Source organism: Tasmannia lanceolata, unplaced genomic scaffold (genome assembly GCF_043159265.1).
Source record: "Tasmannia lanceolata isolate RefF3 unplaced genomic scaffold, GAP_Taslan_0.1 ptg000007l, whole genome shotgun sequence".
NCBI lineage: Eukaryota > Viridiplantae > Streptophyta > Magnoliopsida > Canellales > Winteraceae > Tasmannia > Tasmannia lanceolata.
Window position 1 is genome coordinate 20,689,444 of NW_027518684.1, and position 16,972 is coordinate 20,706,415.

Here is a 16,972-nt window from a genome sequence, read left to right on the forward strand (position 1 = left end):
GTATTTTTTAAAAAGTACTGTAGGGACCACAGAACAGGATGATCCAAACCGTCCATTTATTTGGCCACAACGTAAATAGGTTGTGCCCCAGAAATCATTTACCTAGGATGTTACTACAAGTTTGATCTATGGAGGTTTTAATAATGCAGAGTCCCCCTATACATCGAAGGGTTATGATCATCCTATGAAAATGATTTCCAAGGCACAATATATTTACGCTCTGGATCAACAAATGGTTGCGTGGAGTGGATCATACAGTACTTTTTGAAAAAATACTGGACTAAAGGGCCACACACCATATAAAATCTTAGAAATATTACATTTGTGGGCCAACGAATGAACGATTTGGATCATCCTTTGAAGTTGGCCCAACAAAATGAACGGTTTGGGTCATCCTGTAGAGATGATATACGGTACGGTCTATTTACATTGTGGCCCAACAAATGAATGGGATGGATCATCCTGGGCGCCCCACTGTACATTTGAAAAATGCTAGACTTCACAGTCACACATAAATTCCATGCTCAAGACATCCCACGGGCTCAAATATATTGATTGCATATATAAGCATGTTTGGAGACAGAAAAAATAATTTTGTGAAAGATTTATGGCCCAATTGTAAAAGAGGAGCTAAGAAGGGAGGGAAGAGTCTAAAGAGGGTGTGTAGTGATAACACGAGAAATACCCAAATAAAAAAAAACCACTTCAAATTAGGTTTTGTTTTCGGAGATTATATTTTCACTTTCCTGCATTAGGTGCACGCTCCCCTTATAACCTGATTTGACGTGAAAAGTGGGCAACTTAATGTCAAATCACGTTATAAGGGGGAGCGTGCAAGTAATGCAGGAGTGAAAATATCATCACCTTTTGTTTTTCATGTTTTGTAAAGCCTTTTCATGCTCCCCTCACTCCAACCCTTGTAAGTCTCTTCTTCTTCTATGCCCACAGCTCACAATTGACCCCAATGATATTCAGTGGAATATTTTTTTTCATTGTTGCTAAATGTTGTCTACATGTTTCTCTGTGGAGTCCAAAAATTGATCATTAGGATCAGTCTCAATGGTGATTATCAAAACTTTTAAGGCCGTGTTCATTTTAGATTGTGATAGTGGATTGTGGGACCCAAACCAAATATTTGTGGGCCCAAGCCAATATATCCATCTTTCCTTTGGGTATCTAATAAAGATACATTTCTCGGTTCTTGTCTCCAACTTTTCAACACTTATTTTTTTAACCGGGCTTGACACCCCTAAACTGTGCATGTTTTCTATCCCGTCCATATCTTATATGGAGTCTTTGGCACTGATTTAGTTGAGACTTGATTGAGAATATAGAGCGTTGTTTATATGATGTTGCATCATAAAAATACAGGTACGTCAGCAAAGCTCATTATTGATTGAACTATACCTAATAGAGTTCGATTTCTCATTTGAGATATCTTCTCTTTCTCTATAACAATGAAAAGTCTTAATCTTTTCACCGCCTTCATTCTATACTTCATTCATGAATTCTTGGATTTCCAAGGGATTGCGGGTTGTGTCACATCATCTATAGATAATCATACATGGAATAATCATATGTAAGTGCAGTGGAGTAGATGAACACACATCTAGTCAGATGAGAAAGAAGTCCACACACGATATTTTGAATCAAATCTAACAAATCCTCAGCCCTTGTACCCTTGCCCTCAAAGGGAATCCTAGTCATTTTGCACTGAAGGCACGACTCATGTGTTAGAAAGTGTTATGCTTGATCGAATCCAATGGATCATCCTTGACCAATCTAGTGATCTACTCTAAATTAATATGATATAATCAAAGGTGCCGGAGATAAGTCATATTTACGTCTCTCACCCTTTTCCGAGGTACGACACTATTAGATGCTACACTCTTAGGGGCCATTTGGATATGCAGATTTTAGAATCTTGGATTTCCTCCAAATTGTAGTTGGGAGACAAGAGACTAGCCATCGTTTTCTGTTTTCTCGCCCTTCTTTTCGTCAGCAAGAGAGCAGGAGGTCATCCTGTGTTTCCAGGTTTTAGAAATCTCTCCAGGTTTTAAAAATCTCAGGATGTGGGAGAGATTTCTAAAACCTGGATTTCTTACTTAAAATCCATGATTCTAAAGAGAAGTGAAGCAAGTGGTCTCCTTTTTCTCTCGTCTCCCAACTACGATTTTGAGGAAATCCTGGATTCTAAAATCCGCGTATCCAAACGACCCCTTAATGTAGTTAACATTATTCAAGCTAGCATTTATAATATATAGACCATCTACCAAGGTCCTTTTTGCAATCGATAAATTTCCATGTTTAATAAAAACATCTTTATCAAAACTACTAAATATCTAGAGTAAAGTAGTCTTGAAACATAAACATATTCCTTATTGAAGGAACCCGTAATTAGTCATGTAATAACAGCTTCCTGCTACCAGAAAATGTTAAACTCTAGTGATCCCACAACATCGACTGCAACTGTTGCATTAGCTCTAACGTTTATTTCATCACTGTTACTCCAAAACAACGGAGAAATTTACTATTGTCCTAGAGGTGGAGCCATTGGGTGGTTGACTGGTTGGTAAGTTGAACTTTTCCTCACCGGGCTAATAAGTTTTATATGGGACCCTAGCACGAGGAGGGGCTCCACAGGTGAAATTGAGATCGATTGCAAAAAGCTATAGGTTTTCAAAAATAATTTAGAATAATCATGCTCTTTTCAATGTTCTGAAATATATTTTAGTTTTAGATATTTAATTTCTCATCTCAGCATGAGGTGTTCATAAAATTTACGCCCGTCTCTCGTGTATTCATAAACTTGTAGAAATACTAAAAACTAAGTAATTTGTTCGCATGAGTGAAACAATATTCATGGATGTGATGAACGCCAATAAATTTCAAAATGGAAGCTTTTCGTGGAGGTCTCTTAGATTCTCAAGACTTCTGTCGCTCCATCCCCGTAGAGGCAGATAACCTGTCGTTGTCCCGGCTGTGCTACAGGAGGCTCTGGGGAAGTTGGAATAGGAGAGCACTCATCTTGGGGTGGGCTTAATACATTCCAGAAATAAAAATGTTACTTGTAGTGAAAGTAACCCCATAACAACAATTGAAGGGGGAAGAAGAAATTATTCCGCCACTCCGATTCTCATCCAATCCTAAATATTTTCTACTCCAGGCAAGTCACAGGGATCATGAGCTTCTAGTATCACCAATTCTGGTGCTGCCGAATTGATCTAAGAAAGAAAAGAAGCCGCTGAAATAGAGTGTTCATAAGAAAATTGATGTTATTTTGGAGGTCTACACTTTCCTTTACCGAGTCAACCCCAATTTTTACCTATTCAACTTGAACTTTTATTGAGTGACCCCAGCTTTTACTGCGTCGACCCCAACTTTACTAAGTCGACTCGATTTTTTGCAATTAAATCCGATTTTTACCAATTTGACCCCAATTTATGTCGATTTTTGCTGATCTAACCTATTATTTTAACAAATCTTTCCTTGTCTCTATTTTCAACGCCTCCTAATTTTTCGAGAGCAATTCTTCTCTTTCCTTTTTTTCTTCCTCTTCCTTTTTATTCTCCCTCTTCTTCATGCTCTTCCTCTTCTGAGTTGCAACGAAGCTCAGCGGTCATGAAGATGAAAAATATGGCATTTTCATCTTTTTCTTCAATGACTTGAGACCGAAACGAAATCAAATAAAACTACATCCACCTATCATTTCATTAATAGAATGCAATATTTTTCATAAATTATCCTAATAAATTACATCATAAACTTTGTTTTAATTATATTTTCTAGCATTTAAAATAGGAGGCTGATAGTGGCACCACATACATTGTTTTTTAACTTTTTAATGCTCTTCGTGTAATGGCACTACTTACTTTGTTTTACTTTTTTTTAAGTTGTTGTTACAGTAATAAAGAGACTAGTTTAGAAAAGTATAAAATCTAAGTGAGTAGTGGTATGATCAAAATATGGTAGTGCGGATATCAGTCCCCTCAAATTATTAAAAAATATAAAAGTCCGGCACAAGCAGATTAACACGAATCTTGATAGCGTGCCCTAGGCGACTCCAGCCCGCGCGCGTGATTCACACTACCTACACGTGCGACACGTGTCTCCCACACGACCGTCCGATTGCTTCCCAGCTTCGTTCGTGTTAAACATAAACCCAAACACGCGAACACACACGAGCGAAACCCTAGAAACCGCAGCCTCCCCCGAAAAACTCCTCCCTCTCGGAGACCGCCGGAAAATCGCCGGGAATCTCGATTCCGAACACCGGAGTTCGCCGGAGCAGCTCGATTTAGACGGAAAGTCGCCGGATCTGTCCATAGGACGTCGCCGGACGTCTCGCCGGAAATCCGGTTTTAGCCGGAAGATTGCGATCTGGTTCGGAATCTTCGGCGGAAGAGCTCGGATAGAGAGATTTAGAGGTTTTAGGTTCGAGAAAAGCTGGAAAGGTAGGTTATTGGAAAGAAAAATCTGGTTCTGGTCACGAAATCTTGTCTTAAAGAACAGATTTCAGTGCATTTGTTGAATTTTGATTCGAAGGAGCTACAAATCTCGCCGGAAAATTGCTTAGTTTAGATCTCATGGCGTATGAACACGATTTCTTCGGTTCAGGGTTCCAAGATCGAGATCTATTTGAACAATGGCGTGAGAAGAAGAGATTCCGTTGAGGAATCGGTATAATCCGAAAAAAAAAAAAAAAACAAGCTTTCAACAGAGAAGATTTGGAAAAGCTTGAAGTGAAATTTCAGAGAAGATTCGGTTCGATTTCTCTCTCTGCCTAAAATCCGCAATTCATCTTCGCACGAATTCAGGCCAGGTTCTGATTTCATCGTAAGCAAGCTGAGATTAATCATAGTCATTATTCAACCAGCGAGATTTCAGACAAAGACGATTCAGTTAATTTGTTACTCTGCTTCAGATCTGCAAGTTCTCTTCGCACGAATTTGAGATCCTATTTTCACAAATGCTTAAAATCTGGAGCAAAATTGGATTACAGAGATAAGCTAGGGTTAGAATTTGAGATCTCTGTGCTTTAGATCTGCTAAGTTCTCTACTCACGAATTGAGCTAGGGTTAGAATTTGAGATCTGAATTTCTCCAATGCTCTAAAGAGATGAGCTAGGGTTAGGGTTTTAGATGGCGCAGGAGAGGGAGAAACTGGGGGGAACGAGCGAGGAAGAAGATGAAGAGGAGATGGAAATGGACGTAAAAGAAGAGGAAGATGAAGATGAGGATGAAGAAGAGAATAAATCAACGGCTATGATTGTTGGAGTAGAAGGAGATAAAGAGATGAGCGGTGGAGATCGGTTTTACAGGGGAGAAGGGCAGATGTCAGGGGTTAGGAGGTGTAGGCCGAAGGAAGAGAAGGAGAGAACGAAGCTGAGGGAAAGACATCGGAGGGCTATAACAGCGAGGATATTGGCAGGGTTGAGAAGGCATGGGAATTATAATCTTAGGGTTAGGGCTGATATTAATGATGTTATTGCTGCTTTGGCTAGAGAAGCTGGTTGGGTTGTTCTTCCTGATGGCACTACCTTCCCTTCTAGATCTCAGGTATGAGGTATGAGGTATTCAACAACAACAAAAACTAAATATTTCTTTCTTTTTATCTTGGACTGGGGGGGATAAATGATATATTTCTTGCTTTCTTTACTTGGGACAGCCCCTTTTAGTGTGATAGAGTAATCATTAAAAAAAACTAGGGGGGCTGAAAACTGACTTTTCCTTCTTTTCTTTTTTTAAAGCGCGAAATAAAATGCAATTTTTGTGGGGGGTCTTGGCGCGGGGGCCCTGTATTGGGCTAGGTAAGGGACTTGGGGGACCCATCTTGGTATGAAGCAGGTTTAAAAGGTCTAGGCTAATGTGTCTCGGAACACATTAGGCTAGGCCCTTTAAACTTGGAGCTGACTAGGCTTTTTGAGCTTGTCTCATACCAGGTTGGGTCTCACCCAGTCCCATACCTAGGTAGCCCGACCGTAACACTATGCACCACACACTACCGCCCTACTTGGCCTTTTGAACTTGTCCCAGTTGGGCCTCATGTGGATATGCATTCGAAAATTTACTATGGGTATTTTGGTCATATTATTTGAAAGGCAGATTGGGCACTACTCACGTATGCTCTTTCTTGGCCTTTTGCAGACGTCTCACAAAATCATCTTGTCTTTTCCTTTTTAAATGGCTTCCAAAAGCTTTTTGGGAAGTGTAATAACCATTGAAAGCTGTTTAAATAATAAAAAACAAGCTAAGTTAGTGTACTTATCAAAAAATGGTAGTGCCAAACATCAGTTAGACAAGCTAAGCTGATGAGTTTTCTTTTTGGGGATTGTCATACACCCCTAAAATTAAGCATGAAACCCCCTGGCACTTTGTCCTATACCTAAGACAGTGAACATGCCCAAAATTAAGGGTCTCGATTTCAACCCACATCTTCCTAACGTGAGAGCTGGGGAGGCATTTTTAACTAGCGCTCATCTCCCTTTCACGTGGGAGAATCGAACTCTGGGTTTTTTTAGCTCTATTGTGTAGTGAGCTTTTTTCTGTTTTACGCTATGGAATTTTCAAACATTTCTCGATGATATTACGATACAGTTTTCTCGCTTGCCCCAAGGTATCATTAATTCTTATACCTTTCCAGTTTCCTTTTTTCTTTTTGTTGCTAACATCACGGGTCTCTCTCTGTTTTCTTGACTGAAAATCCTCTCTGGAGTCTGTGATATCAAGTTATAACCTGTCTGGGAAAAACCCAAAATGGGGTTGTTCTCTGTTTCCATTTTCCAGAGTCTTTGATATCCAATATTCTAACCCTTATGTAAAAAAAAAAACCCAAAATGGGGTTTATCTCTGCTTCCATTTTACAGGCCGCAAGGCCCGCGGGCGCGCCTTCTAACTCCGCCATTACCTCGCCGTCATCACATATGGCACCAGCACAGACTCCACCTGCTACACTGAGGGGGGTTTCTTCTGGATTTCGAAGTTTGGTAGAGTACCAACCATGTCGTCTAAAGGGAGTTTTTGTACCAAATTCTGCCTCTGCTTATGATGGGTCTCGGTCTAGGACTGCTGCTATGTTGGGAGACAGAGGAGAGAGGGCTGATAATTCTCCCCTTATTGGTAGCTGTATGGACACTCTCGATGATAAACAGGTATAACTGACTACTTTATCTTGATTCTTGTTTTGATATGTTAGATTTGTGAGATAAGATTTGATTAAGGCGCTAGTTTAATTTTCAAAAAAAAAAAAAAGGTGCTAGATTAAGCAACTAGGCTATTGTAATTCAAGCAAGATTGTTGCATTTCTCTTGATTTTATCATAATATTCACATCTCCCTTCACTGGTTTTTGGTTTTGTTTTCACATGGTTTTTTTTCTGGTAGCAACTGATGGGATCGATTTGAGAATTTAGTGGTGAAATTTGTTGCTTTCTCATTTGATTTTGATATTATTGGAGGCACTTTCTTCTGCTGCATGGTGTTTTATTATTATTATTATTATTATTTTGCTTATATATACCCATGATGAGCTTACTGTTACTACAGTTGTATGAAACCTGGAGTGGAACAGTAGATCTGACCTGCTTGTTGCCAACCAGAGCCCAATGGAGTTTCTATTAGGGTTGCAACTTGGGTCGGGCAGTTTGGGTTTTCAGCTGAAACAGTTTTCGACCTTTTGTTTTCTACTTTCCCTCTTATAATTTATAGCATTTATATATAAAAAAAAATGGGTAAGTAATGCGGGTCGGGTTTTTTCTCTTTTAACCCGACCCGACCTGAGAATGACTCGGGTTTTAAAAACTTGAACCCGACTCAGCCCAAAACCCGCCCATTTTGAACCTGACCCATGTCTTTTTTGCGTGGGGTTGATGCGGGCTGCAACACTAGTTTCTATCCCTATAAATTTGAGCTCTTTGAAAACGGATTTCTATATTTAGGAATGACCTATTAATACTTTCCCTCCTGAAGAATCCAATAGAAAATGAATGGGGTGTTTGCTTGTAGAGTTGTAGACCTAAGCTTGTGACACTAGGACATGGATATTCATACTAAAATTGATAGGCTGTATACATTTTCCATAGAGGGTGCAGGAACTAACCGCAGACATTATAAATGACATTATTCTAATTGAAATTTGTTGCTTTCTCATTTGATGTTGGTATTATTGCAGACACTTTCTTTTGCTGCATGGTGTTTTTTTTTTTTTTTTCTTATATATACTCAGAATGAGCTTACTGTTACTAGAGTTATATGAAATCTGGAGTGGAACTGTGGATCTGACCTGCTTGTTGCCAACCAAAGTCAGATGGAGTTTCTATCCCTTTAAATGTGAGCTCTTTGAACACGGATTTCTATCTTCAGGAATGACCTAGTAAGACTTTCCCCGCTGAAGAATCCAATAGACAATGAATGGGATGTAGACATAAGTCTGTGACACTTGGACACGGTATACATACTAAGATTGATGGGCTATATACATTTTCCAAATAGCGTGCAGGAACTGACCACAGACATTATACACCACATCAGTCTAATTGACTTGCACAATAATTTCATGTACATCTGGGTATTAGCGTTTTTTTTTTTTTTTTTTTTTTGTATCTTTTTTTTTTGAGATGGTAAAATAATTCATTAAAAGGAGAACCGAGAAATTCCTTAAAGGAGCATACAAGGATAAAAAAAAGAATACAAAGGAAAAAGCACGGACTCTGGGAGGGAGGAAATCAAACCATTCCAAACCCACCCTAGTCACCCCATCCCTCGCTAGAGAGTCTGCATCAGAATTAGCAGATCTCCTTACATGTCTAAAGACAATAGAACTGCGATTTCATAAAAAAAAGACAAAAACCTCCAAGGGGGAGCCGTTGAACCCGACAGCCACCTCACCACATTTTTAGAATCCCCCTTCACTTTTGTCTTGCTCAGAAGATTCCTAATCAATTTTTTAATTCCTTGATACACCGCTTTAACCTCCGCCTCAGAGGAATCCCCAACTCCAATAGGGCCAGAAAAGGACCATAAGACCATTCCAGAAGCATCCCTACAAAGCCCTCCAATACCAGCCAGCCCCGGATTGCCCAAGCTAGAACCGTCAAAATTAATCTTTAGGAGGTCCACAGGGATTGCCCAAAATTAATCCTAAATTAATCTTTAGGATTGCCTAACCCTACCATTCCATATTCGATACCAAGTCATTTTTGGAGCTTTGAGTTGCCACTATTGTAAAGGAGTTCCATTGCACTGTAATTTTTTTACTTTATGTAGCTTTTATGGCTTTTGCTTCAATTTTGAATTGATCATATGCACAAATGATTCTTCCCTCGCTTCTTGTCATTTTTTTTTCTTAATATGTTTAGATAATGGACATACCTCCAAAGTTCCAGGAGCGCAATTTTGCCGGCACTCCTTATGTTCCAGTTTATGTGATGCTACCGGTAAGTTGAAGGCTTCATGTTTCACCTCTATCACGTTTTCTCTGCGGTCTCTTTCTTCTTGTTGTTAAATGCATTGTTTACTTTTCTTTCCTCTTCTCTTGTTCACATTTTAATTACCATTTTCATAGCTAATTTGATGCATGTCACTTTTTAACATATTTGCATCTTATGCATGCGGTGAGTGAATTTTAATCTCTCCACGATTGGTTATGGGACTGGGAAACTAATTTATCTCTTTGATGGGATGCTAGCTGGGTGTCATCAATATGAAGTGTGAGCTAGTTGATCCGGATGGTCTACTAAAGCAGCTAAGAATTTTAAAATCAGTTAATGTTGATGGTGTAATGGTTGATTGCTGGTGGGGAATAGTAGAGGCGCATGCTCCACAAGAGTACAACTGGAATGGATATAAGCGACTCTTCCAGATTGTACGTGAACTCAAGCTAAAGCTGCAGGTGGGTTTTATTGCTATATGATATTTAGGCACAGATTTTGGAGATAAATGATTTATTTTTTGTAGCACAAATATTGGCAATCAAATTTCCTTAATTGGCAACAAACAGATGGCAAACACTGTCACAAACTTTTAAGACTATAAGGGCTTTCTGGCGACCCTTAAATTCATAGTAAATCATTCTTGATATTAAAGTCTGTTATCAGTCTGTGAAAGTGTTTGTATCTACATTCTAAAATACTTGGTAGGTTGACATTACTTGTTGCACGGATGAACAACTGTTTTGCCCCCTAATATGAATGTGTTGTTTTTCTGCAATTTTTGCAGAAGAATCCTTTCAGACCAACTGTTTTCGGATTATTGACTTATTAACTGCCACAGGTGGTGATGTCATTTCATGAATGTGGAGGCAATGTTGGTGATGATGTATGTATTCCCCTGCCTCATTGGGTAGTAGAAATTGGCCGTAGCAAACCAGACATATTTTTCACAGATAGAGAGGGAAGACGCAACCCTGAATGTCTCTCATGGGGAATTGATAAGGAAAGGGTTTTAAGAGGCCGAACTGCACTTGAGGTATTTGGGTCTGATATCCAACTACTTCATATTTTCTTTCCCTTTTCTTATAAACACTAGTACGCATGTTATCCACTGTAGTAGTGCCATCTTTTGTCTTTTTGTCCTGTTTTATGTTATTTTTTAACAGCATCTGAAATTAGATATCACTATCTACATTTATAAATATACCCCCGCCACAGCCTATGGGATTTTCGTAAAGTTTTTAGAATGATTGACAATAACATTTTCTCCGGACAATGAAATGTTTGAATAACTACATGTTATTAAGGATTTCATCATTTCATGTGCAGAATACCTCGTCTTTCCTTTTATTGCCTTCTAATAAATTCCATGTAGGTGTACTTTGACTATATGAGAAGCTTTCGAGTAGAATTTGATGAATTCTTTGAGGATGGGATTATCTCTGAGATTGAGGTCGGATTAGGTCCATGTGGAGAGCTTCGGTATCCATCCTATCCTGTAAAGCATGGTTGGAGATATCCTGGCGTTGGCGAGTTCCAGGTAACATTTTATCAAGTTCTTTGCTTCCTTGAAATTCCAATCTTGGTAGAAAATTTCTCCCTTCCTATGTTTCTCCTTTTCGGTTTGGACTATCCATATGTATAGCACACATTAATATGGGTGATTAATGCATTTACCATATCTACTCATGTCCCCAAAACACATGTGCTCCCCCCCCCCCCCCCCCCCCCCCCCTCTCTCTCTTCAAGAACCCACATGTTTCTACTATTAATGCCTGATTTATAGAAATGGAGCAAAAGCTAATGTGCTATAAGGGAAATTCTATGATGTAGTTTGCTAATATGGTGTAGTAAATGTTCTCAATCATTGCGTTGCTTACTTCGTAATCCAGTTGGTTTCAAATGTTCTCACTATATGGCTATATCTTGTAATAATTTTCTGTGCTAGTATGTCTTTCATTTATTGAAATTGTTTTCCTTTTCAAGTGTTACGACCAATATCTAATGAAGAGTCTAAGAAAGGCAGCGGAAGTGAGAGGGCACTCCTTTTGGGCTAGAGGACCAGATAATGCAGGCACTTATAATTCTCAGCCACATGAAACTGGATTCTTTTGTGATGGAGGGGATTATGACAGCTATTATGGCAGATTCTTTCTTGGTTGGTACTCTCAGGTTTTGGTTGACCATGCTGATCGGGTACTATCTCTGGCCAAGCTGGCTTTTGAAGGCACCTGCATTGCTTCAAAGGTGTGTTAATCGCAAGGTTTAAAATTTCGGTTTCGGTGTTGGTTTCGGCCGAAATTTGGTAATAAAAAAATCCCTTCATGTTCCAAAATTTCTGCCAAATTTTCAGAATTTTTTAAGAAATGGCCGAAATTTTGACACTGAATTCATGTACTTTCGGTGTCAACCCTGGCCAAAATTTCAGTATTTCGGCCGAAATTTGAAACCATGGTTAATTGTCTTTTCTGTTAAAATCAACAGATCAATTGGTTTTGTACTTAATGATTGGAATCTAGTCAAAATAGAGTTTCCTCACCTTTTGGAACATAATTTACTTATCTATATCAATGATGATTATGAAAGTTCATCTGAAACTGGATTTGCTTCTTCTTCTTGAGATCAGTACTTGAAGTAGAGAGATCTAGTGGCGTTTCGTCCTGTAAAACAAATTTGAATTACTTAGTTCTATTTCATGAGTAGGTTAATTATTTTCTCCAGCTGTAGTTTGATTTGATCCTTTCTTTGCTCTTGTTGATTAAATTTATGGTTATCTTATATTCCTAGTTAATCGAACGAATACTATTGATGACCTTAATCTTTTATCTGCACTTTTCTTTGATTAACAGCTCTCTGGAATACATTGGTGGTACAAGACAGCCAGCCATGCGGCTGAACTGACCACTGGATTTTACAACCCATGCAACCGTGATGGCTATGCTTCAATCGCTACGATGTTAAAGAAGCATGGCACTGCTTTAAACTTTACATGTGTTGAGTTGCGTACTTTGGACCAACATGAGGACTTCCCAGAGGCTTTGGCAGATCCAGAGGGTCTTGTCTGGCAGGTAAAACTTGTTTAATTTTGCAGTTCTCCTTCATTCTTTTGAATTGATCTCTGCATGTGTTTCTTGAGTGAAAATCTGGAGTGCTAAGAAATCAGAGCCTATAAGAAAGGTTTAGACTTCGCTAGTTCCATCAGGAGGGGATTTGCCTCATTTTATCAATACATCGTTGCATTTCAAAAAATATTTAGATAAAAGAGAGACAATTTGTGGCATCTAAAAGCTCAAATTTATTTGGCCATGCTTAAAAAATGAAGGGTGTTCGATCGATTTTTAAAATTTTAAGTATCAAAATATTTGTATATGTACTTGTTCTAAAATAGGTATGTTGGACATATAAAAAATAGTGATTAGTTTCATCTGTTTGAAACCAAGCAATCTGTGTCTACTGAACGTTGTTGAATGAGTCAGATGACAGATGCATCCTTGTCTTTGATAGAACACATTTATCCATATCAAGATTGCCAAGGCTGAAAATGAGATTTTGGACAAGGTCATTGTGTAAGGAGACTCTTTCAATGTCATAAAATGGCTTAGTGGTGCCCATCCGTATCCTCGGAGGTTCGCTAGCTTTTTTGAGGAGAATTTAGATCAGGTGGCCGAATCTTCCCCTTCTTTCTGTCATGTTAGGAGATCGGCTAATGATGTTGCCGACAGGTTAGCTAGAGAAGGGGGGTTTCAAAGAGGATTTGGATCTTTATTATTCTCTCCCTCCTTAATGCTTGTTCTCTGCCCTCTTTCTTGGGTTTTTATTCCTTTTCTTTCCTTGTGTATCTCTATATCTTGTTGTATTGACCGTCTCGGTCTCCATTCTTTTATTGAAATCTTCATCATTTTTTTTTGAAAGTTGACTGATTATTAATTATATCAAAAGAGCGGGACAAGATGTCCCAATACAACCACGAAAGTTAGAGGTGGGCATGATAAGCCAGTACATCCAATATAGATTATAAGCCTATGTTGGGTCCAATAAATTACAAAAATATACAGTTGTTTCAGTCGCAAAGACTCCCTCTTTAGCCAGTGTATCTGCCTCATCATTCATCATTCGAAAAAAAAAAAAAAAAAAAGACTGCCAAGGCCTGAAAGTCGAGACACTAGGGTATATTGGTGATGGAGAACCAACCACATCAAGAGGGCGGCCAAGAGAACATCTATCTATTCAAAGTGACCTTTTTACTTTTATTTTATCTTGTGTATTGTAAGCTTGTATTAATGTGTTGTAATAGTTAGATGGTGCCATGTGTATATTTCTTATTAAATGGGAGCACCATCTCTCTTCTCTTGTCATGTGTCACCCAGGTAGTTATACTTATCTCTCCTCTTCATTTGCCATGTGTCACCCAGGTAGTTATACCTATCTATCCTCCTCTCTTGCTATGTGTCACCAACACCAAATATTTATACTCATCTCTCTACTTCTCTTGACATGTGTCACCTGTGTAGTTATACCCATCTATTCTCTTATCTTATCATGTGTCACCCAAGTAGTTTTACGCATCTCTCCACTTCTCTTGCCACGTGTCACTCAGGTCGTTGTACCCAAGTAGTTATCCTCTTCTCTTGTCATGTGTCGCCCAAGTAGTTATACTCGTCTCTCTTTACCATGTGTTACTTACCTGTCTTTCACATTCTCTTAAAAGAGGTTTTTTTGTATATTATTTTGGAAATGAATGATGAAATTATGATCATGCTCTCCCTCTCCCTCTCTCTCTCTCCCTCTCTCTCTCTCTCTCTCTCTCTCTTTACAGATTAGTTGTAGTACATCAAAAACATGCAATGTATTGTTTTCATTGTTTGGATGTTATATATGTGGATATTATTCTCTGTTTATTTCTACTTTTTTTCATAATGTTTCATCTTTTAATGATAAATCTACTTGCGGAATGTATTGTTTTGTTGTTTTATATATCTAGATCTATAGTTTCTTCTTCATTTTATTATTAATTTATTTTAAGTTGTATCTGCCATTCTATTTATGTTATTTTTTAAATGTTATAGAGCTAGATATGCCTGTTAAGAGCATGATCCATGTATATATAAATGTATTTGTTCATTTTTAATGAACCATTTTTTCTTTTTCTTTTTCTTTTTCTTTTTCCAATTTTTAACTTTCTAATAATTAACTCTTTTATGTTTGATTTTCTTCGAAATTTTTGCTCAGACATAAGTGTGTAGGGTTATTCTTGTTTATTTTACTATTTTTAAAAAAAATAAATTTGACTAGTTTTAACCTTGAGACCTGTTAAGAGACAAGAAGTATAAATCTAATAAATCAAGTTAAAATTATCACATCAAAATTTTTAGTTGAAGCAAATGCCAAAAATCATTGAAAATAAAGGTGCACAAAAATGTGGTCAAGCATATCACTATGTTTTTGGGACCATGAGATTCTATGTCATCCGATTCATAGATGTATTGCTGATACAACCAACATGTATTTGTTTAGAGGGCCAATCCATACCCTTTTGGCTTCTGATCGATAGGCTGACTATATCAATCTTTTGAACCTTGCTCAAAATGAAGTTTGGGGAATAAAAGATTGTCTTTTGGGGGATGGCATGGAATGTGATTGTGTCAAAATTCTATCAGAAGATCAATAGAAGCTTTATGACTGAAATATTTTGGAAAATGTTGTAGCCTTTATTTAATTTGTGTTTCCATTGTCAGGTGTTGAATGCCGCATGGGATGTTTGTATACCTGTGGCTAGTGAGAATGCTCTTCCATGCTATGATAGAGAAGGCTATAACAAGATATTGGAAAATGCCAAGCCTATGAATGATCCAGATGGGAGGCACTTATCTGCATTTACCTACCTAAGGCTCAGCCCAGTGCTTATGGAGAGACACAACTTCTTAGAGTTCGAACGTTTTGTCAAGAGAATGCATGGTAAACAATGGGTACTTTATCCTTCATTTGTTTATTTCATGACTCTTTTAGCAAATCTATTGATTTAATTAGGTGGTAGTTATTAAAAAAGGAAAATGATATCCACACTCTCCCTTGTTTTGACCATGGCACTTGTTTCTGTATTTTACACTTCTCAAATCTGCTATTGCTTGCGTTTTGGAAATTTTAACAGCCTCCAAGGGCATATGTTTTGTAACAATGAAAAAATATATTTGGAAATCGACTTTTCCAATAGGTAAAAATTATTTCAGGTATAACTCCATTAGTTTTTTATTGGAAAAATTTTAGGTGAAAATTTTTTTACATGAAAAGGCATTAGCAGAAAAAATTGTTTCCCAAGGAAAAAAATTTCATGTATCTTTTTTTCGTGGTTGCAAAACATGCCCTATATGACTAGAAAGCGTAATTAAAGCAGGATTGCCATTATCAAAATGAGGGAGATCTCCCCATTAAAATTACCTTGACTTTCCAATTCTGCAATAACATTTTTATTTTCTTAGCATAGCTCAATTAACTTTTCTTTTGCATTATGCAACCATATAGATAGATGTTATAATGGTAGAATTTAATTATTCTTGACTGAATGCTTAATATAGCTCACAAAATTATGTTTAGGCCCTGTTTGTTTTGAAGTTTGAGAACCGAATGCGAGTCCAAAACAAATAGGGCCTTAATTTTGAGCCCAATAATCAGTTTTGGACTCCCAATCGGTTCTCAAAATCCAAAACGAGGAGGGCCTTAAATGTGGCAAATTTTCATGGATTGCTTGCTAATAATATGTTGATACCATATTTGTAGTCCAAATCATGTTATTTAGAACTTCATCTCTTACTAATATGGATAACATTGATGAGAAAGTTGGGAGATTTTTATTGGTATTTGACATTTTAATCATTTCCATTGGCAGGGGAAGCAGTTCTTGATCTCCAATCATAGAAGAAGAGGAGGGGAGGAGGGTTTCAATCCTTACTTTTGGGTAATGTTATTGTTAATCTCTTCTCCCCTTAAAATTGATGTGCTTCTTTGCAGGTGTAAGGAAAAAATTGTCCTTGTTACTTGTCTGTAGACACAAAACCCTTCCCCTCTGTAAAGAAATTCCTATAAAGTTGTCAATTCTCATATCCTATTGTTCTCATAACAAAGAAGAATGTCTGTCAAAAGTGAAACTCATATCATCATATTTTTACTGTGAGAAGCACATGAGAATCTGATATGAGCACACCCATATGACATCAGCATGTTTTAGTGGGCCCGTCATGGAGATGCATAACCTGAAAACCATACATCATGTTATCTCAGTCGATCGGGCGTTGGCTTGAATGGTCAAGATTCTCTGGTCTATAAAGTTTTCTATTATGTGTTATACCTCTACAAATTGGAGGGTTTGGATCATCCTACGGAGATGATTTTCGGGGCATGGCCGATTTACATTGGAGCCCAACAATTGAATGGTTTGGATCATCTGATGGAGTGGGCCCATTGAATTTTTTTTTTTTAAAGTCATGCATATTCATTTTCAAAAAAAGTGGTGTATTGGTGTAGACACCATACAAAATTTCCCAGCGTATAA

General features: G+C 37.8%; 1 protein-coding gene across 3 annotated transcripts; it reads left to right on the forward strand.

The window, feature by feature from the left end:
* Positions 1-4,163: 4,163 nt before the first annotated feature.
* Positions 4,164-16,765, forward strand: LOC143882251 (beta-amylase 2, chloroplastic-like). Of its 3 annotated transcripts, none has more exons than XM_077385749.1 (10): positions 4,165-5,558; positions 6,866-7,150; positions 9,355-9,432; positions 9,684-9,887; positions 10,268-10,462; positions 10,802-10,966; positions 11,413-11,673; positions 12,276-12,494; positions 15,162-15,381; positions 16,310-16,765. In XM_077385749.1, exons 1-10 carry the CDS (start codon positions 5,142-5,144, stop codon positions 16,336-16,338), a joined length of 2,073 nt encoding a protein of 690 aa, XP_077241864.1. In that variant the 5' UTR covers positions 4,165-5,141; the 3' UTR covers positions 16,339-16,765. The 3 variants fall into 3 exon arrangements, with proteins under 3 accessions (XP_077241866.1, XP_077241864.1, XP_077241867.1); XM_077385752.1 differs by lacking the exon at positions 4,165-5,558 and adding an exon at positions 6,435-6,615; XM_077385751.1 differs by lacking the exon at positions 9,355-9,432 and having other exon boundaries at positions 4,164-5,558.
* The last annotated feature ends 207 nt before the right edge of the window (positions 16,766-16,972 follow it).

Coding starts and splice junctions, on each gene's coding strand:
- LOC143882251 (XM_077385749.1), top strand. CDS start 5,142: ATGGCGCAGGAGAGGGAGAAACTGGGGGGAACGAGCGAGGAAGAAGAT. Junction 7,151..9,354: donor ACACTCTCGATGATAAACAG/GTATAACTGACT, acceptor TAATATGTTTAG/ATAATGGACATACCTCCAAA. Junction 9,433..9,683: donor CAGTTTATGTGATGCTACCG/GTAAGTTGAAGG, acceptor ATGGGATGCTAG/CTGGGTGTCATCAATATGAA.